The 22,008-nt window shown below is 35.6% G+C and overlaps 3 protein-coding genes across 9 annotated transcripts; 2 read left to right on the forward strand and 1 right to left on the reverse strand.

The window, feature by feature from the left end:
• The first annotated feature begins 5,491 nt into the window (after positions 1-5,491).
• On the forward strand, positions 5,492-6,031 carry LOC147473820 (uncharacterized). Its single transcript, XM_086587020.1, has one exon. It carries the CDS (start codon positions 5,492-5,494, stop codon positions 6,029-6,031), a length of 540 nt encoding a protein of 179 aa, XP_086443146.1.
• Positions 6,032-7,773: 1,742 nt separating this feature from the next.
• Positions 7,774-11,919, forward strand: LOC147473821 (Pentatricopeptide repeat (PPR) superfamily protein). Of its 3 annotated transcripts, none has more exons than XM_086586968.1 (5): positions 7,774-7,938; positions 8,023-8,191; positions 8,280-8,393; positions 8,661-10,642; positions 11,153-11,919. In XM_086586968.1, the coding sequence occupies exons 4-5, from the start codon at positions 9,025-9,027 to the stop codon at positions 11,803-11,805; spliced, it is 2,271 nt and encodes a 756-aa protein (XP_086443094.1). In that variant the 5' UTR covers positions 7,774-7,938; positions 8,023-8,191; positions 8,280-8,393; positions 8,661-9,024; the 3' UTR covers positions 11,806-11,919. The 3 variants fall into 3 exon arrangements, with proteins under 3 accessions (XP_086443094.1, XP_086443095.1, XP_086443096.1); XM_086586969.1 differs by having other exon boundaries at positions 8,286-8,393; XM_086586970.1 differs by lacking the exon at positions 7,774-7,938 and having other exon boundaries at positions 8,050-8,191; positions 8,661-9,195; positions 9,284-10,642.
• A 242-nt stretch (positions 11,920-12,161) lies between these two features.
• Positions 12,162-21,703, reverse strand: LOC147473822 (lipase class 3 family protein). 5 transcript variants are annotated; one of them, XM_086586967.1, is made up of 15 exons: positions 21,493-21,677; positions 21,269-21,380; positions 21,030-21,171; positions 20,265-20,484; positions 20,072-20,172; positions 19,227-19,348; positions 19,051-19,142; positions 18,607-18,712; positions 17,559-17,713; positions 16,008-16,129; positions 14,961-15,082; positions 13,711-13,808; positions 13,265-13,515; positions 12,716-13,118; positions 12,162-12,577 (listed from the first exon to the last, which is right to left on the reverse strand). In XM_086586967.1, the coding sequence occupies exons 1-15, from the start codon at positions 21,510-21,512 to the stop codon at positions 12,502-12,504; spliced, it is 2,142 nt and encodes a 713-aa protein (XP_086443093.1). In that variant the 5' UTR covers positions 21,513-21,677; the 3' UTR covers positions 12,162-12,501. The 5 variants fall into 5 exon arrangements, 4 of the variants coding, with proteins under 4 accessions (XP_086443093.1, XP_086443092.1, XP_086443091.1 ...); XR_015210265.1 differs by having other exon boundaries at positions 12,716-13,159; positions 21,269-21,703; XM_086586966.1 differs by having other exon boundaries at positions 16,008-16,126; positions 21,269-21,699.
• Positions 21,704-22,008: the final 305 nt, after the last annotated feature.

A 22,008-nucleotide genomic window follows, 5' to 3' on the forward strand; every position in this document is an offset into this window, starting at 1 on the left:
GATTTTGACCTAAAAAAATAAAAATAAATCAAAATAATATTAAAAACTCAATTTTTTCATTTTTTTTGTTTTGTTAAGACTTATAATATATTTTTAAAGTTTGATTAGGAAATATTAAACTTAATTTTTGTGTGGCTATTTATCTTTAATAGTTTTGAATTTATGAATGTTGATACATTTAATTAAGTTTTTAATATTTAATTTATATAAAATAAAATTATAAATATTAATTAATTTCATGGGTTTTGCATATCTAGACCTACTTTTTGAGATATAACCGAAATCACCAAGGTCGAATGGCCTAAAAGCACTTGTTAGTGTCCGAATCCCGCATCGTGTTTTTATAACATAGTTCATAGCTAATGTTCATAATTTGGAGTATGAACCATTATTGTTCATATCTGTTTTTAATAAGCTCTCTGATGAAGAACAACTATATAGTTGATTGAGAAGTTATATATGTGATAAAATATATGAAGAAATGGTCACACACCCCATGCTTTCCAACGATCAAATATTCCTTATGGGCTTATTAGCGAAGTAAAGTGTGTAGGAAAAAGAGACGTCTTAAAAACGGATTGTGTTTTAAACATACTTAAAGATTACAAGAACTTGAAGGAGAAAAAGACAATGGAATTAGAAAGCCTGAAATGAAGTGCACATCATGTTCAAGTGAAACGTAATCGTGGGATGGTTAAAGAAGTTAAATGGACTTTAGGTATGAACAATCCGTATTCATACAAAAAAAAAACATGAATCCATAACAAATATGAACATTGATTGTTCATTTGTCAAATATATATGAACAATAAATGTTCATACCCAAAACTTCTTATATGAACATTGATTGTTCATTTTTCAAAACAAAGAGCGCGCCGCTGCGCTCGGTAAGAGGGCATGGCATACCCTTTGTATACAAGTCCATTTAACTTCTTTAACCATCAAACGATCGTTTCACTTGAACATGATGTGCACTTCATTTCGTGCTTTCTAATTCAATCAATGTTCATATATGTTTTGGGTATGAACATTTATTGTTCATATATATTTTGGGTTATGAACAATCAATTTTTTCAAATCTTGAGAAAATACAAATATTTGGATTGAAAAAACACATAATTAAAAAGATTGACAACATCGAATCATCATAGAGAATTAAATTTTGGTAGATATTCAAAAATTGATCCTTTCCAAATTAAATACAAAATTTTGTAGTATTTTTTAACAAAAATACAATTTTAAAACCTTGATTTTCATTATATTATTTTGCATTCCTAATTAAGCCCTTGGTGAAATAAATGGTTAAGCAAATTTGGAAAAATGAAGTGGTTTTCGATGAAGAGATATTGTGTATCTTTTTGTTGTTATTTTGTTTTGTTTTTCTTAACCAAAAATAAGAAAAATAAAAGAGATTTTCCGGATGAAAGAGTTGTAAGTTTTTCAACTACAATGTGGCTTTAACTGAATGGTTGTATTGATTGCACTCACCAAATTGGATTGGACAACCCCAAAAAAAAAGAAATATTACAAGTTTGCCATCAAAGCCCGTGAAAGCCCAACGACCAATCCAACCGGTCTCGCCATAACTAAACCCCGGATTGTTTGAGTCGCGATTTTTTGAATACACTTAAACATATATAATATATATATAGTTTGAATGTACATTATTACGATTTTGCCATGTTAGTTTGAATGTACACTCAAACGACCTCACCATGTAGTTTGAGTGTACACACACTCAAGATGAACGGTTGATTTTTGTTTGAGACAAAACATCTTATGCCAAAAATGGATATTGCAATCGTTTGGGCATCTGAGATTTTGTAACTTCTCATTTTGGGGTGCTCTCAATCTTGGATGGTTACGATTGGTTTGAACTTAAAAAAATCTGGTTTTGTTTGTCATGATGCTTATTTTAAAAGTTGTACATAATCAACCCATACTAAACTCAAACTACGAACCATTTCGAACGTCATAGGCAAACTCGAACTCAAGTTTAATCAACCCCTTCCACCCAAACTCCAAAAAAAATCAAGTTTAATCAACCCAATCAAGTTTAATCAACCCAATCAAATTTGATCAACCTAATCCAAATTTAATCAACTGAAAAAAGTTTGAATATATACTTAAAGGCGACCGCTACCTTTCGAATAGGGTGAACTCCCATTACTTCAATTTCCATTGTTGATTCACAACTCAACACTAAATAAGAACCAAACGAAAACTAGGGTTATTTATTTATTTATTTTTTACATGGAAATGTACAAAAGAACATGATTTTGTATTAAAATGTTTGAAAAAAAGTGGTAGACCTTGATGCTATCTTTGGTGGCATGGTGGCCTGGGTCTTTATCTAAGAAATCTTCAGAACGTGACCTCGAGTCTTTAACTCGCTTACACTTAAACCATTTTTATTCAAATAACATAACACTTAGCAACAGTACCACCTAGATCTCCTAAAGCCAACATAAGATCAATGAAACATCAAACACGCAACCCTGTAACCAAAAGCCATCGTCAAGCAACCACAATCGTATATTCTTACACCAAGAGCTGGCGAGCTGCAAAAGCGCATCTCTAGTGATTTTAAGTTCCTCGTCTTTCACAGTATGTGGATACTTACACTCATAATAAGCATAAATTGCTTTGGGAGCAGCCACCATACAAGCACCATTAAGTGCAAAGTTGGAAGCAGAATGGAATCCGTGAGTCCACACTCCACACTATGCAGTATGCACTAATGCACCCTAAACCAATTAATGGTCGCACCAGCCAACGGCAGCCCGCACATAATTCTTATCCTTCTGCCTTCGATAATAATCATCATCATCAATTGGCATTGTTGTTGTTCTTCAAACGAGGGAGAAGAGGAGGAAACAAATCGTGGTAGTTGATGAAGCATATAAAAGGGGTGTGTAACCACCCTGTAACTATATATGCAAAACTTAGTTTGTTTTCCAAGACATTGCCCTGAAACAAACAAATTTGAAAGCATCTCTCAGCCATTGCCCACAATAGAGACAGAGAGCAAAATGTCACAGCTGCATGCATCTGCTTTGGCATAATAGAAATCTGAAAACACCTCTTCGTTTCCTCCTCATATATAATAGAAAAAACACAAAGAAAGTTTGTTCATGGGCCTTTAATTAACCAAGGGCTGGGCCGATCTCCGGGCATTACAGTAGTACATAGTTTGACAAGCATGTTTTTTATTAAGGAAAACGAAATCAAAATTTGCTGAAACTACCTGGGGCGCAAGTGCGCAACAAATGAATAAAAGTTTAAGTTCTTTTAGGTTGTGGTCCTCTTAAATAATGGGTATTTGGGAGTGATTTTTTGCTCCCAGTGGGATTTGCTCCAAGAGCTCCAAGCTAAACAAGAACCAGCCACGTGTCCACTAAAAAGAGATTGACAGTTATCAAATTCGTTCCTTAGAACAAATTTCCTGATTTGTCCCCACTAAAAATAGAAATAAATAAAAAGAAAATTAATTAAGAGTTCTTCCCTTCATTAGCTAAAGATTTTTTTTATCTTTTTTAGTTTGAAAGAAGTGTCACTGCAGTTCAAGTTTTTTATTCATTTTTTTTTCCAACAATTAAGACCAAAAACTAGATTTTGTAACTGGTTAAGTTTTTTTCTTTTATTTTTTTAAGGTTGGGGGTAAATCAGGAAACATATATTAAGGTGGAAATTTGATAACTGTTAACCCCTTTTTAGTGGAGACTTGGTTGGTTCCTGTTTCCCTTGGAGCTCTTGGAGCAAATCCTGGGAGCAAAAAATCACTTGGTATTTGGGGTTTGATCCTCACTAATTGAATTATTAGGTTTTGGTTCTCCTAAATCGTCTTGACCAATACTCGATTTACAAAGTTAATTGTTTGTTGCTTGTTAGTCAAAATGATATATTTAGGTGGACCAAAGCTTAATAAATTAATTATTGTAGACAAAACCCCAAATACATACCAATTATTTAAGAGGACCAAAACCTACAAAATGATGAATAATACTTGAAAGTTGTTTATTTCTTCACTTATTTTAGATATATTACAAGAGAATAAAAGGGGTGTATATAAGAAAGTGTCATTTATTCAATACAGCAGTGAATTCTTATATTACTTACCTTAGTAATCGTGATGAATATTGAACACCTATTACTTTTAAGAGGGCATGCAACTAAAAGCGGTATGACCAATTATAAGGCTTAGTTTACTTAAAAAAAATTAGTAGGCATCATTGAAACTCACGAAAACCCATTAGCCATATCTGAGGAACAAAAAAAAAACAAAGTCTGAACGACTTTCTGACTCTACGGTAGGACGAACCCCATTCTTTCTCTCTACCTTATTTCTCTACCGAATTGAGGATTATTCTATTATGTTATTCGGATATATGATTTCGGATATTGATTATAAGGCCTCAAGCTTTTACACATTGACTGCTCAAACTTGAAGGTATGTTCCGCTTATTATTATTATTATTATTTTTACAATATATATGGTTGGAATTTTGAATGTTGTTGTTAAAGGACTATGTTATCCTTACTATATATAAAGATTTTTGAATGTTGTTGTTAACTTAAGCAACTAATTATCTTACTTTTATTGTCAACGAGCAACTAACCTTTTGAACTAACTATTCGCGGGTGATTTTATTTACGTCGAGATTGGCTCATTGGTGGTAATTAATTAGATTTGTTGTTCATTTGTTACATTGGTTTAGTTGTTGTTTTTTATAGATTTCAGTTGCATGAGTTGGTCCGATTATAGTATAATCTTGTTATGGTTGTTTGAATTAGAATTGGGTGAATAAAATATTTCATAAATTGCAAAACCATTTCTCCTCTCCCATGGACTTGGGTAGGATCTTTTTGTGCAAGTGTATTGAAACCATGTAGTTCTCATTTAGGTTTCTCATCGGGCAGTTTATAAATAAATGTGTGATTTTTTTTTTTTTTTTTTTTTTAGACATTCAATGTCGAAGGGGAGTGCGAAAAGATAGATTCTTTTTTAAACCAAAAGAAACGGCCGACACATCCAATGTTGCTAGTACTATTGAAAAGGATGATCAAGGCCGTTCAAAGTTCCAAAGAGTTGAACCCATTGAACAAGTTAGTCCCAACTCTCAAGGGATTGAATCTAGTCAAACCGGTGTTACTAGTTCCTTGAGTAAGTGAATATCCTATTAATCATTCACTTATGTCACATTGGGGCCAGACTTCGACGAATATCCGCCCACCATTGATGGAAAAACAAAACCGGTATTTTAATAGTCATTGGTTTGACGATTTTCCTTAGCTAGAATATTATGAAGAAAAAAAGATAGTGTTTTCTGTTTTCCTTGCTTTGTCTTTAGTTCTAGACGTTCTAATTTTGTTGTTAATGGATTTGAAGTTGGAAGAGAGTTCATTGTGGAGTTAAATGTGCATTTTTGCAACATGTTGGAGGCCCTTTCCTCCGTTCATATGTCTTTGTATGAATCGCTTGTGGGATCTAATGAATTCATCTCGGCACATTGGTAGTCTTTTAAATGCCCAATACAAACAGGAGATAGTGAAGAATAGGTTTATGTTGAAAACTATTTTACGGACTCTCCGATGGCTTGTATTACAAGGTTGTGCACTTAGAGGACATGATGAATCAATCAAGTCAAGTAATCGTGGAAACTTTCTTGAATTTATTAAGTTCTTAGCTGAATTGGATCCTGATATTGATCGTGTTTTAGATAATGCTTTTGAAAAAGCTACATATACTTCTCCGAATATTCAAAAAGAGCTTTTGAATATTATTAGTGATCATGTGAGGGGTAAGATTCGCGAGAAAGTTGGAGATGCTAAGTTTTGTATTCTTGTTGATGAATCACAAGATGTTTCAAATAGAGAACAAATGGCTATTGTATTCAGATTTGTTGACTATGATGGTTTTGTACGTGAACGGTTTTTAGATGTTGTTTGTGTTGATGACACTTGTTCACAAACCCTCAAGAATGAAATATGTGATATTCTTGTTCAAACAATCTCTTTGTTGATGATATGAGGGTCAAGGGGGTATGATGGTGCTAGCAACATGCGGTGCTTGGAATGGATTGCAAGCTTTATTTCTTAGGGAGTGCTCTAGTTTTAATTCATCGTTTACAATTAGCATTGGTTGCAGTTTGCTAAAGATGTATCGAGATATTTGGTTGCTTTTTTAAGTTGGGCACAATTGGTAATTATTTTAAGGCTTCTCCTAAAAACATGGCCGAGTTACTAGTTGTTCAGTCGAAGAAATTCAAAAATTGATTGATTATGGTGAACTGGAGGCAGGAAGGGGGAGAATCAGATTATGACATTGCAAAGAGTGGGGGTCTACTCGTTGGAGCTCCCATTTTTCGACCAGAAGAGTTTGATAGTTTCATTTAGTGCACTTTCTCGTGTTCTTGAGAACAACACAAAAAACGGATCAACTAATTCTAACCGCGGGGAAGCTAAGGGTAATCTTATTGCACTTAGATCGTTTGAGTTTGTCTTCATGTTACATTTGCTACATAAGACTATGGGAATCACTGACATACTTTGCAAAGCTCTACAAGATCAATCTCAAGACATTATTAACGCTATGCATTTAGTCTCTACCACAAAAGTACTCCTTCAAAAACTGAGAGACGATGGTTGGAGCACTTTTTTTTGTGAAGTTTACTTGTTTTGCAAGAAGAATAACATTGATATGCCTGATATGGATGCACGTTATACGATGGGCACGGGCCGTTCTTGTCAACAACATGATTCCATAACGTTTGAGCATCGGTATCGTGTTGATATATATAACAGTGCCAATGATTTTCAGTTAATAGAGTTGAAAAGTAGATTCACCGAGGAAACAATAGAGCTTTTTACTCTTAGTTTTGCTTTGACCCCTAAAGATGCTTTCAGATCATTTAAGATTGATGATATTTGCGTTTCTTTGAGAGATTTTACTTCGAGATTTCAGGTGATCAAGAGTTACTTATATTGAGGACTTCGAAACATGAAGACTATGAGATTGATGTTTGTCGTAATTCGGTTTTTCATAATATGTCCACGATGTCCGAGCCGTGTAGAAGATTAGTTGAAACCGGAAAGTCAAGTCCTACCACTTGATTGATAGATTGGTTAGTCTTGTACTCACTCTTCCCATATCTACAGCAACTTCATTCTCGGCCATGAAACTTATCAAAACACGACCGAAACAAGATGGAAGATGAGTTTTTAGCAGATTCAATGGTCATCTACATTGAAAGAGATTTTGCTAATGATATTAATCTGGATTTGGTAATAGATGATTTTGACGCTCGCAAGACTCGCAAAATACCATTTAAGTAGTTTTGCTTTTTAAATATATTTGTAGTCAAACTTGATTAGATATTTTGATGAATTAGTATATATATTTGGCTAGTTGTGAATTCTGGTGTTTCATTTGTTTATTTGGAATGTGTCTATTATTATTTTTTTTGTTTAAAACTGGTTATCGTTGTTTAGCCCGGAGAGAGTTGAAATGCTGGGTCAGCCCCTGACTAAAAGGCTCATCTTGATTCGCATGGTTTGTGGTTTTCATTGGTTTGACATGATAGCATAGAAAACATATATATGGGCTTATGGCCCTTACAATGCCAATGAGACCTCTTTAGTTTGTATATAATAAAGATAGTTTAGCACTACAACTCTACAAGTCTACGTTGATAATGATGAATTAATTACTTGGTATCAAATTCTCTACCAAATAAATCACTTCTGCTTAAAGATTAATTATTAAGAGTGTGACTTTTGTTTTGGGAGCTTCAACCTTAAAACCTTTAAAACAAAGTAAACTAAAAAAAAAAGAATCCAAAGGTGCCACACACACATCCATTATTTTTTTCCCACTAGATAACAAAAACAGTGATAGAGAAACATCAAAGACTCGTTTCGTCTTTTCACACACACATGGTATGATGATGGCAACTCTTTGTTTGTTTTTTTTTAAGAGTTCATATGACTGTTTTTTTGTTAACTGGTGTTGTTTGTTTTTAGATTGAAGAAAAAATGCAGAGCCATGGACACATTTGTTGTAGATGTGGGTGGAGTTATGCTAACCCACATCCAAGTGCTAAACAACGTAGAGCTCATAAGAAAGTATGTGGGAATCTTCAAGGGTTTAAGATACTTAAACCCCAAGATGAAAAAGATCCCCTTTTTGAAGGTGACCATATTGTTAACTTTCTTGGGCCCTTTGTTTATGTTAGTTGAGTTTGTTTGATAAGTTTGTGTCTTTTTTATGTTTGGTGAAGTTACAGGGAGTGGCTTATTTGGTAGACAAGTATCTAATAAATCAGAAGAGGAGGAGTTTTCAGATGCTGTTAGTGATTTTTCAGAAGCAGATCTGAGGCGTAGTAATAGTTTTGGTAACCATTTTTTACTCTCATTCATTAATGTTTAAGGTTTTGGGTGTGTGTGTGTAAATATTAGCTTCTTTTGTTTTATAATGTATTGAGTGAGTTTTAAATAGCAATGAGATGGAGAAACTGTTTTACATGTAATGGGTAATGAAGATACATGAAAGTGTTTCTAGATGTGTTCTTCTTCCAATTATTGTATCACCCCTCTATCATATTTGCTCAGTTGCTATATACAAATATGCTGGGTTTGCAATTTCAACTTTGATTGTGCAGGTATCCAATTATCAGACACGCCAAATGATGATAATTCATCCAGAACTCCTGAAGCTTTAAAGAATGTAGTGTCTCAGTTGGAGGGTGAAGCACAATTCAAATATCATTCCACAAGGTCTACAGTGGACTCAGTTGTGGGTCTCGTTTCGGACAAGGAAGTCAAGTCATCAACTTTCCATGTGCAGGAAGCAAATGGTTGTGCTTCTGCTGTATTTATAAAAAATGAAGGTCCAGAAGATGTTCATATTCGAAGGCGGTGGATACAGAGGAAAAGCGTGATTCAAATGGAAACTTATCAGTGCTGGAACCTCTGTTCCATGAATCTGCAAGCAAGGAGTTCGAGGGAGTTGCTGATTTACAAAAGATGGATGGACCTGATGTCAGTGATGCCAGTAACACGAACATTGCTTTACCCATGGATTTGGTTGTCGACTTGAAGGAAATGGAAACTGATGCCTTGGGACAAAAGGCGCCCGTAAATGAAGTCCTGTTTGGTACATGCTCATGCCCTGTTGAATCTGGCGCAATTGCGAATGTATGTTCCTCTGAGGACAGCTCTCCAGTTGAAGTAAATTCTACAATCAAATCAGGCATTGAGAATCATAATGATGATGTTGATGCAGGCTATTCAATAGAGTTGAGCAAACTTTCTAAACCTGCGTATGTGCCTTCAGAAGAACTTCCTGAGCTGATTGTTACAGCTACTAAAAAGAGCCTACCGGTAAAATCAGAGGTATCTCCAAGCACTTGCTGTGGTGAAGCAACAGCTGAGATGAAAGATCAAAGTTGTCTCTCTGAAGGTGCGCATTCTGGCCTTCTATCAAGTGTAACAAGTGAGAGTGGAGATGTGGCTCTATTACCTAGTGTTCTTGAAGAGAACCATCAACATGAAGTGGTATGCAGCAAAAATATGGCTGAAGGGGCTTCTACAGGACATGAGGCCGATGTTTCTGAAGCTAAGGATTGGAATGAAAGTCCAGAATCACATGAAATGGAAGGCTTTCCAGGTTCCACGGCCTGCAAAACAGCAATTAGTGGCATAGAGGTGAATGAACAGGAGCCTATTTATTCACAGCAGGATATATCATTGAAGTCCCTTCCTCAAGCCGTAACAGTACGTGCAGCTGATGGTATAGTTTCTCCTGAAGACACTGTGGTTCATGAGCCGATGGTTGCTGTTAGTGGGAAAGATGGTTCTCTTCATGAAGAGGCTAGAAAAAGCAATGCTGACGATGCTGGAAATTTCATTGAAGAGGAAAAAATTGCAGCTGAAAACTCCATAGTTTCTCCTGAAGATGCTGTACTTCATGAAGCAGTGGACTCTATTAGTGGAAAAAGTGGTGCTATTTATGAAGAAGCTAGACAAGGCAATCCTGATAATGCTGTAAACTACAATGGAAAAGGAGCTTTAGAGGAAAATTCCATGCAATGGAAGATCAACTGTGAGACTGATTTTGAAGAGAGTTTACGAGAAACAATATCCATTCCACCTAAAAGGATTGGTGATTCAAATGCAGTTGTAATGGAAGCCAGCCAATTGCAAAATACAATAGAATCTGTCTCTGATTTACAGGATTGCCAGGGTGAGAATCTGGTGGAAAGTTCAAAAGAAGTTGAAACGAAAAACACTGTTAGCAAAACAGATCAGGTAAAGTATGTTGGTGCAGATTGTAGCATTGCCGGACCTCTTCAAGAAGGAAGAAAGTCTGACTTTGGTACTGAGCTAGATGTATTCCACAGTGCAGAAAACACTCCAATCAAAGAACCAGTCTCTCCAGCACTGGACTCTGTACCTTGTGATCTGCAATCCAGCAGTTTGAAAGATGGTACCGAGGTTTTGGTTTCAGGAGATGTTTCTTCTCCGTCTTTGAAGGAGGATGAGAACCTTCTTCTTGAAAATCAGCTTGAAGCTTTGACAAATACACCTTTTGATTCTATTAGCCAAACCGATAGTGTAGAAGGTTGTTGGGGCTCTGTTTCAGGTATATCTTACCGTGTTACTTGTTTGCTTTATTTGGTAGTATTGGTGAGCCACGTGTTGCACATGAGTTACATGTGACTGGCCTGAAATAACTAACTCCTTCACACCTTCATTGATTACTAGTTTACTTAATTTTTGCAACTAGGTTTCTTGACATTTCTTGCTGTAAAACATATTTCTTTTGTCAGTGTACTTAAGTTTCTTCCGTCAGTTTGCTCAGTTTTAAGTTTCATGGAACATGATGAATTGGGCGTTGTTTGGTTTCATCTTCAATAAGAAGTCCATGTCGAGGCTCTAAAACTATCTGGACTTAATGTAATATTTATGACAGGAGCAATGAAATGAGATTCAAACTATTGAGTTGCATAAGCATCAAATTATCCTAAATGTATAATACCCACCCCAATGAAATGGAGAAAATTAAATTCTGTATGGCGGTGTGGTTAGTAAACTGTGTAATAATATATTTTTTTTAGTACCAGTCCTTAAGCTTAGTTTCGGGTTGTTGCAGATGGCACAGTTCGTTCCTCAAGACATGCTGTAAATTCGTCATCCATCCTTGCTGCCGATACTCTAGGAGGGACTGATTCGTCGGCCGTAAAAGAAGAAAATCAAGTACCAGAATTGAAAAGGATGAGCAGCAGCACTGGTATATTTGAGGCACCTTCTTTAATGACCTTGATTGAGTCTTGCAGAGGGAATACTCAGCAGTCCGCTTCTGAAATTCAGGCAATAAAAAGCTTACAACAGTCACATGCATCATCATCACAAGCTGGGTTGTGTCCTTCTCTTAATCGAGCCAATATTGAATCACAAGGCAGAAAGAAGAATGAAGAAATCATTGAAAAGGTGGCGAATTGGAGTCCTGGTAGGATACGCGCTCCCTTGAAGAGTTTCCTGGTAGAGCCAAACTTTGAAAGCAAGCAGGAAGCAGCTTTACATGGCGATCCAAGACTTCCACCACAGAAAGATGATGCCGCCTCTACATTAGACAATGATGCCCACACTGAGTTTGTGCCTCCAGTTGCAGCTCCTGGAGTATCTACTAATAATGGTTTGAAAAGAAATGTAGAGAAAGGATGGAATTCTCCGGCAAGACTTCCTAGTAGGCAAAAAAGGAAATTAAGATGGTCACCATTTCTCTGTTGCTTATCCGTTAATTAGAATCCAAACCCAATTGTTCTTACTTCTTAGACAGCTTTTTAGTGGGTTGTGACCTCATATTAACTGATCTTTGCACAATTGATGCATATGCAGTTTTCATAGCAGTTGGTAGAATTTAGTAGTCAATTACTAGTTTAAGCAGTATTGGTTACTTCTTTTAAAAACTGTTGGTTTCTGTTACTTGTGGGTTATTTTATTACCTCTCGTTTTCACATTGCGTGATCATGCCATGCAACGTCTCTTGCCAAAAGTTGCAAATTTCCTTAGCTTCATTAAGAAAAAGGTAGATATTCAGTTCGCCAAAATTAGTTCTATATATTTTATAACTCAGAGGAAATAGTCTCAATACAGTAACATTGAAAGCAAACTTATGGACTTAGTATAACTTTGTGTGCTTCATTGGTTCACGAACAGTCATATTCCTGATTGAAAATAGTTACAAGATTGAATATTGATTATGCTGTTTTAAATGATATTGAATGAAGTAGCAGCATTAGCCACTGAAAAATGATCGCACAAATTTTGCTCCCCAGCTCCGTCTCTCTATATCCCCTCTCTTAGAGGGCCCATATTCATGGCCTCATTAGGTCGTAACATTTACATGACATGGGTGACTGACCATACAAGGGAGAGGAGTAATAGAAACTGTCTGCAAACAGCAATAGCAATTGGCTTCACTGAAGAAGTAAAGATAATTCAGACTATATCAGGCTCACTGGCTTCAACTTGAGCTCTTCTTGTTTCCAGTGCTTTCTGCATGGCATAGTGGCATCTGCAAATATCAACGTGCAAATAAAAATTATGTTGTAGTTGAGATTAGTTCTCTCCAAGTTCTTCACCAGTTGGCATTTTACATAAGAAGAAATGATGAAACTGAAACTATAGGAATGTAATACTATTTCATCATTACCTCCAAGGGAGATGATCAAGGAACATACATGGCGAAACAATGATATCCTTGAAGTTCTCTCTGTTTGCTATATAGGATCTATAATTATGCTCCCTCTCATTAATACTCCAGTTTTTCCATAAAGGAAGAAAGCTCGCCTTTTGTGCTACAATATGAATAACAAGGCCTGGAATATACATCTCTGGAGGATCTCCAGTTGATGCTTCGCTGGGCTGGGAGACGTTCCCTGGGACGCCAGGCACTAGATTCTCACATGGACGGGAAACATCATCTGTATCAAAGAATGGAGCGAAACTACTTTGTGCACAGTTAAATCCGTCAAAACTCTCTCTTGAAGCATTCAGTTGTTCTATAGAGTCAGCTGTTTCCAAAATATGGATCTCTTGATCCTCTTCACAGCTCCCTGCAGAAGGCCTTTTCATAAGAACCTTTTGTTTCTCAGCCCTTATTACACATCAAGGTTTATGATGAATACTTAATTATGCATATTCAGAATGCAACAAATCACATAAGCAAATAGGAAAAATTCACCCGTGATAGCATGCTTACAGTGCTTTCTCCTGTGCATACGATATTTATCGTCTTCATCTGCCACAGTTCCAGAGTGAAAAGTTGGGTCAGAAAGTGTTTCCTCCTTGGTCCTGTAACACTTGCTTATATGAAAGACCCGCTGTGCAAGTTTGGCAATCATTGCGGAATCAGCAGAGGCATCCTGTGACAATGCCGAGATAGCCGCAGCACGAAGCCTCATGATTGAATTAACTGAAAGGCGTGCAGAAAACTCATCACGGTATACAATGCTGGCAAAAAATCATGAGGTCAGTACATCAAGTGTTTTGAATAAAAAGATAAACAAGTGAGAATCATAGCATGTTGGTAGAACGTCATGGATGAAAGTGAACTGAGTAGTAACCTGGTGAGGGGAGTCCCACCAAACTACCAGAAGCGGATCTCACAAAGGTTTGCTTGAGGACAAACATTTGCATAATAGTCACCTTGTTACGAAATCTGAACATGCTTCTGCAATGATAGGGTCCACACATGGAAGGGTCCCATATGAATACACATGTAAGTTTGGGTAACGACAGTATAACTGCAAAAAAAGAAACGAAAAAGAAATGACAAAATCAATCCATTTGCAACCTAAGATACATTGACATGGATAGGTGTGTCCATATCCAACATGGCTATGAAGAGTCTGACACGGCTCATTTTCGAAAATTGAGGTATATCACATACAATATGTGTCCAACACGGATTATTGTCAAAATTTGGCTTGTCCATGTTACATAGTTTGAAACCAACTGAGCCAAAGAAGCAATCTAATCTTATTTTCAAGCTTAAGATAAATGTCCAAGATTATTATCAAACTTAGGAGAGAAACAAAACTGGTAAGTTTACTTAGTTATCAACTTATAAACAAGCATCTCAATGAGTTAGAATTTTTCTTTTGTCCGTTATTTATTTACTTATTTAATTTTTCCCTTTCTCTAAACCTCTTTAGGGGATGTAACTGATGGTCAATTTCCCTTCATACACCTTAAATGTATCTTTCAGCTAGTAGTCCTTACCACAATTGTGTCACCATGATTACAGAGAGTTATGATAGACTTTTATGGAGTTAAAAGTATGTTATAGAAACCTCATTAAACAGAAAAGGGTTAGTTTGGGATACCCACCCTCCCAAATTAATAGTTGCAATTAGGGATACCCCCCAGTCCAGTTGCAAATCCAACGGCTATGAGTTTTTTTTTTCACATGAAGAAGCATTACCATTGGATCTTGCAACTAGGGGGTATATCCCTAATATTTTTGAAAATGGGTGGGTATCCCTAATTGCACCTATTAATGGTGAGGGGTGTCCCTAACTAACCCAACAGAAAACTTTGTAAGAATAAGTTTCAGTCATCAGAATTAAAAGAGCTTCAGATTGCATCTATTCTACAGAAAACTGTGTAAGAAACAAGTTATAGTCATCAGAATTTAAAGGACTTCAGATTGCACCTATTTTACATCGGCTCTTGGGACAGACCTAATCTCATTCGCTACTTAGATCAGAAGAATATGGTTTACTGGAATTCATTCTGAAAATCCTATGAAAGACTGCACGGTGTTTTAATGCCTTCTTTAGTACAAATGTGGTTTCCAAATATTGAAATGCAAACGAGAAGCATAATATGGTATAGCAACGCACGAACAGCATATTATGGTACAGTAGCATCAGTTGAAAAAAATAAACTCTTACCCTTAGTCCTAGTAATGCACCAACAGCACCGCCTAAAGAATGACCAACAATGCGAACATTGTATCCATGACACTCACATCCAACACCCAACAATGAGGAAAGAGTCCCCGTAGAATCCTTATCTACATATGTAATTACATGATAAAGACATAGTAAGTGAAGGAGTAAAAAATAGCCAAATAGGCAAATCCGCAAATAGCCAATCAATGAATAAAGTAATAAATATATGCAGTATCTAGTAAAACAAGTAGGCCTATGAGTGTAACCTAGTAGGTGAATGGACAAAATTTGAGTAAACTACCAGATGTCAAATAATCAACGTGCGTCTCCTAACCTAACAAACAATTACCAAGTAGTGTCTTCTTAAAATGGGTATTGTATTTCTGGTGAGATCTTAAAATTCAGTGTTCAACTACATTTCTGTTATAGATGACACTTATATGAAAACCATTTTCACAGATCACAACAATGAGTAAAAGGCTTGCTCCCCTCTTGCTGCCTGCCTTCTGTGGGAAGGGCGGGGTAGGGAGGGGCAGTTGAACATGATTTCCTGATGATGGAGATAATCTTTATAGAAATATCACATTTTGAATTTTCTAACCTTTTCAAGTCTTAAATTGAAGTTTGTGATAGAGTGATTTTGTACAAATTCCACAATGCCTTTTTTCTTATAAGATTCAGAAGTTTCAGTATCTCAATTAAGACAAAAATTTGTTCACCTAAAGACATCCCTAAACTCATCCTTGTGTAAATTTGTTCACCTAAAAACATCCCTAAACTCATCCTGTTGTATTGGTGCTTTTTATTGTAAGGTTGTGAACGTGATATTATCATCCAGCCCTATTCGCATACGAATGAATCAACGGTTTAATTTTTCTAAAGAGAGAGACACCTGAAATGAAGTCCATATATCTTAGGTAACAACTGAAACATTAAGAACAAAGCCTTTAGGAGCATAATGAAATTGGTGACGGTGAAAATAACAGTGGACCGCATAAAAACCACTTGCAGAAAAAAAAATTGTCATTGTTTTAAAACTAACTTTACCTCCTGGTTTCCCATCAACTTGCGTGAACAACTCCCTTGCAGTTTCAACTATCCCTGAATGCCCATAGTGGGGAAAAGATGAGATAACTCTTTGCTTCACATCAGCGCTAACATGATTGCTACTGTAGAGACAGAAAGTAAGTTAAGAACTGACCCAAAAAAGGGAATAAGCTACATAGTTTCCAAATTGTAAGACCACAAATGTATGTTAACAAGTCCATGCATTTTTAACCATTAACAAAATATGAATGGGTATTTATCGATAGATTTTTTGGATATGTATAAGGGATATATCTGCTTTTGGGGATATTTGACATTGTTTCACATGCAAATATAGTATATATCAAAATATGATATATCCAAAAATAAGTGAGAAATATATTCATAAATATCGAAAAATATTTGGAAAACAAAAATTTCAAGATATATCAAATAATTATTTGTTTTAATAAAATATAATGGTAAATATTAAATAAAATTGTTATATATACAAAATATCGCAAAAATATCGCAAAATATACCCAAATATCACAAATATCATCAAATTAAAATACTATCCCAATCCACTATGTACCTATTAAAAACAAATCTTCTCATTACAGGAGAGACAAAAACCCAGTCCCAGATCATGCTTCTAATAGTACTATTCAACAGTACATCATTTGTTTTCAAATTAATATTAACTGATCCTTATGACTATGACACTTCTATATATATAGTGTAAATCTGCCAAATGACAACTTGAAATATGTGGCTACAGATTCTGGGCTTGTTTTCTGATTGGTAAAATCTAAATTTGTAAATAAAGTATAGAGATATTTACATTTGTTTGTTGAAGCTACCATAAAAAAACAACCAAAGCATCAGAGATTTTGTCTTAAAATCTATCCCATATTTGCTTTGTTCCTATTAATATTCTTGCTTCTACTCTGTGAGTGCTCAATATATGAGTAAGTATGCACCCCATGAGAATAGTTCCTTTTGTTGTTTCTAGGCAATAACCTATTATTGTCTATGCATTCATTATATACATTGTCATTAAGAAATAAAAACTTGAAATATGTGGCTACAAAAAGTAGGTTTGTTTGAACACGGGTATCAGGCCCAATAAGAAACAGTATAGAGATATTTACATTTGTTTGTTGAAGCTCTGAACCTTGAACCATTTTTGAGATTTTGTCTTATTCTGACATATATTTGCTTTATTCAAGCCAATATTCTTGCTTTACCATCTAATTTAATAAATTTATAATTATTAAAAAGAATAGTTCCTTTTAATTATTCCTATCCAATAACCCCATGTCTATCTTCATTCCCCTCAGATCTGTTCATTGTCATTCAGAATAAAAGCAGTATATATGTACCAAAATAGTTTAAATGTACATTGTTTTTAAAGATTGCAAGCATAATAACAAAAATTAGGAATTTAAAAATCAGCCTAAAATTACAGTTCTCATTATGCAATAGCAACAACTTATACAAGCAAACGAGCTGAATTAAAGCGGAGAGAGAGAGAGAGAGAGAGAGAGAGAGAGAGAGAGAGAGACTGACTTTATCAGCCCATCCAAATCTTCCATAACTAGAGGTCGTTCCCTGCATAAACCATCAGTAATAAGATCTTCAGGAGTCTCGGTTCCACGAACAGCAATGACAACAGTCCTTATATGATGTAGAACCACAATAAAATATGCAGCTTCACACTTTGCCTGAAAAAAAGAGGAGGAAATGTCATGAAAAAAAAACATAGGATAGGAAAATTGTAAATGCTTAAGAAATGCTGGAAGAGGAAAGACATTTGAGGGAAGTAAGAGTACAATAAAAGATTTCCCAGTTGTCATAAAAGTGGTACCACAACCAACATAAAACTACAAATTACATGTTGCCACAAGAACTGATAAACCCTGTAATAAAACCAGTTATGAACTTCGTTCTGGATGACTGAGACCATAATTCCAGGATCGGAATTGTTAGGAATTAGTATGATTCAGAACTGGCAATAGTGTAACATGTTTTAAGTGGAAAAAAAGAACTGGCAATACTGCTTTGGTTCACATTAAACAACCATCTTAATACCCCCGTAAATTAAGTGAAAATGTCTCACTGGAAAAGTTCCGGTGTGTCCTAATTCTTTTAAATGTTTATTTATTACTTAAGTCATAGTTATAAGCAAGACATTTTATATGAGAAAATTCAGTAATTCCGCTCGCATCAATATCGTTTCCACTTTCCAATTCTTAAACTTTCAACAAATGGTAACTTCTAATTAAAATAATTGAAGTGAAAAATTATTCCATCATAAGCTATGAAGATATTAACGGTTTGTAAAATTATTTTAATAGATTTCTGAAAATGCTTGTGAATCCAAAAGGCGCCTTTTGATAGGTATATAAGCTGAAGCCAATTAGGGAAAACACATCATGATAATTTTACACCATACAAATGCAATGATATCTCAATTTCAATTCATACGTCTCATGGTTGCTACTATCAAAGCTCATGGAAATGAATGTCTCGAGTCTCAACAAGTAGTGTGGTTTCCGAATTTCTCATGCACAACACGTAAGAAAATAGAAGCAGCGTTTAGTTTTAATTAGTTCACCTGACTAACACGTCCTTGACGAAGTGCTTCTGGGGATAGATCAACATACTTTAGAAATGCTGCTGCATGGCCTCTCCACCAGTTATCACCTTCAAGAATGGGCCTTCTGGAAAATAGGTGCATACTACAAAGATTAGATAGTGTGAAAAATGGAAAGAAGTTCACTCAAAAGTGCCCAACAAAAACCCAGGACCATGAATTTTCATATTGTTTGGCAGAAATAGATAAACCAAATATGGACCAAAAAACTGATCCACATCAATCATTAGCTAAGAGTTAAAATGGTCTTCAATACAACCATTTACATGGAAGTGGGAGTCGAAACCATGAGCTTGGATACAACCCCCTAAAGCCTCACCAGCTGTGCCTCCGAAGACCCTATTAACCTAAGTTTATGGTACATATGAAGATTGTTGAAACCACCAATCTAGGTAAGCGAAAGACCTCTCACGAGTCCAGGGAGTGAAGACCCCTTGCCGATAGAGCCATGCACAAGGAAATAGTATTGGGTTTCTTCCAAAATCAAGCAATGGACCCTACACCATGGAAAAAATTTGGTAAGCGCTTTTACAAAACCACAAGCAGAATACATGGGACAAGGAAATGTTGCGTGACAAGACCGTATAGGCAGCCTCCGCAAATGGATGAAAAGAAGCAGCCTCTTGAATTTGCTCTTCAGGTGCTTCCATATATTCTTCATATGATGTTGTTGAATGCCTCTGTCTTTGCAACAATGCAAGTCCTGAAACACGCCCTTCTGATGTCATTTGCAGAGAAATGCGTGCAATAAACAGAATGTAGAAATAGGCTTAATTTGCATATCCACTAAAAGGACCAATGCATCTCCGTGTATATTCGATAAGACTCTGGGAAAGGTGAGACGAATTTTGCATCTAATAGGTGATACTGTCACAGGTCAGAAAAAGATGCATAACAAAGACAGTATACAGCTCAAGAATTTAATATATATATGCTGTGATCAACCTACTTTTTTCTGTGTTCCTTTTGTGTTTTTTTCCTTAAAATGTTCTTTTCTGGTATTTGAAAGAACTTAGCCTAATATTAATCCTCAAACACCTCACCCAGGTGGAGGTTGGCATGGATCCCAAGACCTTGGGGGCCAACTTCCAAGGCTCTACCAGTGGTCCAGTGGGCACTCCAAAAAGATGATGAGTGCATATAAATGGAAAAGCTATGCCAGTCGGATACTTTGCTATTGTTTTTACCAAAATTCATACGAGCAAACAGTGGATCTTCTTAAACTCAAATTATTAGTCAATTTTCAAAGATAATAACATTGGATTTCCAAAATTACGGAATACAGATTCTTTTTTCCAACAGAAAACTCTATCTATAGACAGAAGAGTACACCAAGTAGCATGATATGAGATTCTCATAAAAGTATAGACTGGACATCAATAAGTAACTATATATATTATAACACCACTGCATAGATGAGACTAACCTGCCAAGAGCTCCAAATGCCCAGTTCCTGATGCACGATATGCAACAAGATCACCCAAGAGCCGTGCTACAGAATAAACCTCATCTTCCTCCAAGACACTTCTGTTTGAATTACAGAAGATAAAAGAAATTATTAAAGGTGGAACATGATAGATTGCTCTAGCAATTAGTATAAAAATCAAAGAGAAGCTTACAAGTATTTTACACGTCCCAGGCAGCATAAAGCTTCACGAATCCCATGATCAAATACCTCGCTGTAATGAGCTTTCCATGCATTATCATGTGTTGCATAAAAAGATCTCCATCTTAATACATCCGACCCCGCAATGCATTGCAAACTAACCAAAAACCACACTATGATGATAAAAAAGAACAGTATATTTCCCTCCCATCCGCTACCATTTGGGTCCGTCCCTACATCAAAGAAGATACTTCACAATCAAATTTCCAGAACACTTGGTCATATTTAAAGTAGACAGTGAATACAAGTCATCAATATCTGTGCATGGAACTGTCAACGCACCAACATATACTGAGTTTTCAACCAAAAAAAGATCCTAAGGGTACTAAACACAGTAAAAAAGCTAAAAGTTTCCCAAACAATCCGAATGAACATTAAAAAGACAATTAAAATAGAACCAATACAGAAGTTTCAAGTAAATTAATGGAAGAATATTAGACTCAACTAATTAGCACTTTGCATAACTAAATGTTTACTGACAAAGTTTTAAAACATAGATAGAAGCCTAACGACATAAAGTTGGTGCACATCTGAACATTTATGGCATAAATACAAGCTATCTAAGCTTGGGGTAAGCTGTTATATATTTCTGAAAGATGCAATGACTCAAATACATGCCCTAATATTTTAGCAGCCCAATGTAACTTAATCACGAGGTTCATATAAAAGGGCAATCATAAAATAATTGTAATAAAAGATTGAATAAACTGGCATTTACCTATAAAACAGCCCCTTGATTCTCCTCCAATATGGGAAACATATCTCACTACGATGAACATTAAATAAATAGCCCCCACAAATTGCAATACAGTAATTATCATTCCAAAACGAGTCCACCACAGCCATCTTTTGTATCTCGTCTGTTCACCCATAAATAAGTCATAATTCAAATTCATTTTTGAATGCAGTAAAAAGATTGACACTTTATGAACACCAAACATCAGTTGAGTAAATTACCCGTCTTTCGTGGCGAATAACAGCATCAACAGCTAAAGAATCCGAAGGGGAGCCAATGATCGTAGTAGCAGTGGCTTGTTGAGCGATTCCAGTACCAATCATTGACATAATCCTAATAGTAGAACAAACAACAACAATCACAAATGGAAGTATCATTCCACTGCTACATTTCGAAGAAATTACTAAAATTCCACCAAGAACAATCACTACTAAATTCGATATACCCAAAACTAAAGTAACCCATCGTAGGGTTTTTATTTTGGAAATCCACATTACAGATAAAGAAACAATTGTCTCCAAAATCCCTTTAGAAGAATTTGAGATGAGAGGAATTGAGGATGTGATTGCATCGTTTTCATGCATTTTTAGGCATGGTCTCGTTTTATAGATGTTTGAAGAAAGTTGTGAATGAAGAAAAAATAGATGAGTTTTTATTCTCTAGCTGCCTTTCAAAACTATTGGGCCTCACAATAAGCCCAAAACAGAACTGAGGACAATATGGAACTGGAAAAATACAGTAGTTGTGTCTTCAATTACGCTAGTATACTACTAAGCAGTGGGGGCTTGAGCGGAAAGGAAGAGGTGGAGATTGAATTAATTTGATTTTATTTGAAATGAATAATTTTAGAAAATAAATGATATTTAAGTAGTTGTGTCTTCAATTACACTAGTAGGGATTTCTTGGAGAAAATAAAGAGGGAGAGGGAGGAGTGGAGATTGAACAATAGTTGTGTCTTCAA

This window comes from Coptis chinensis, unplaced genomic scaffold (assembly GCF_015680905.1).
Source record: "Coptis chinensis isolate HL-2020 unplaced genomic scaffold, ASM1568090v1 utg1761_pilon_pilon, whole genome shotgun sequence".
Taxonomy (NCBI): Eukaryota; Viridiplantae; Streptophyta; class Magnoliopsida; order Ranunculales; family Ranunculaceae; genus Coptis; species Coptis chinensis.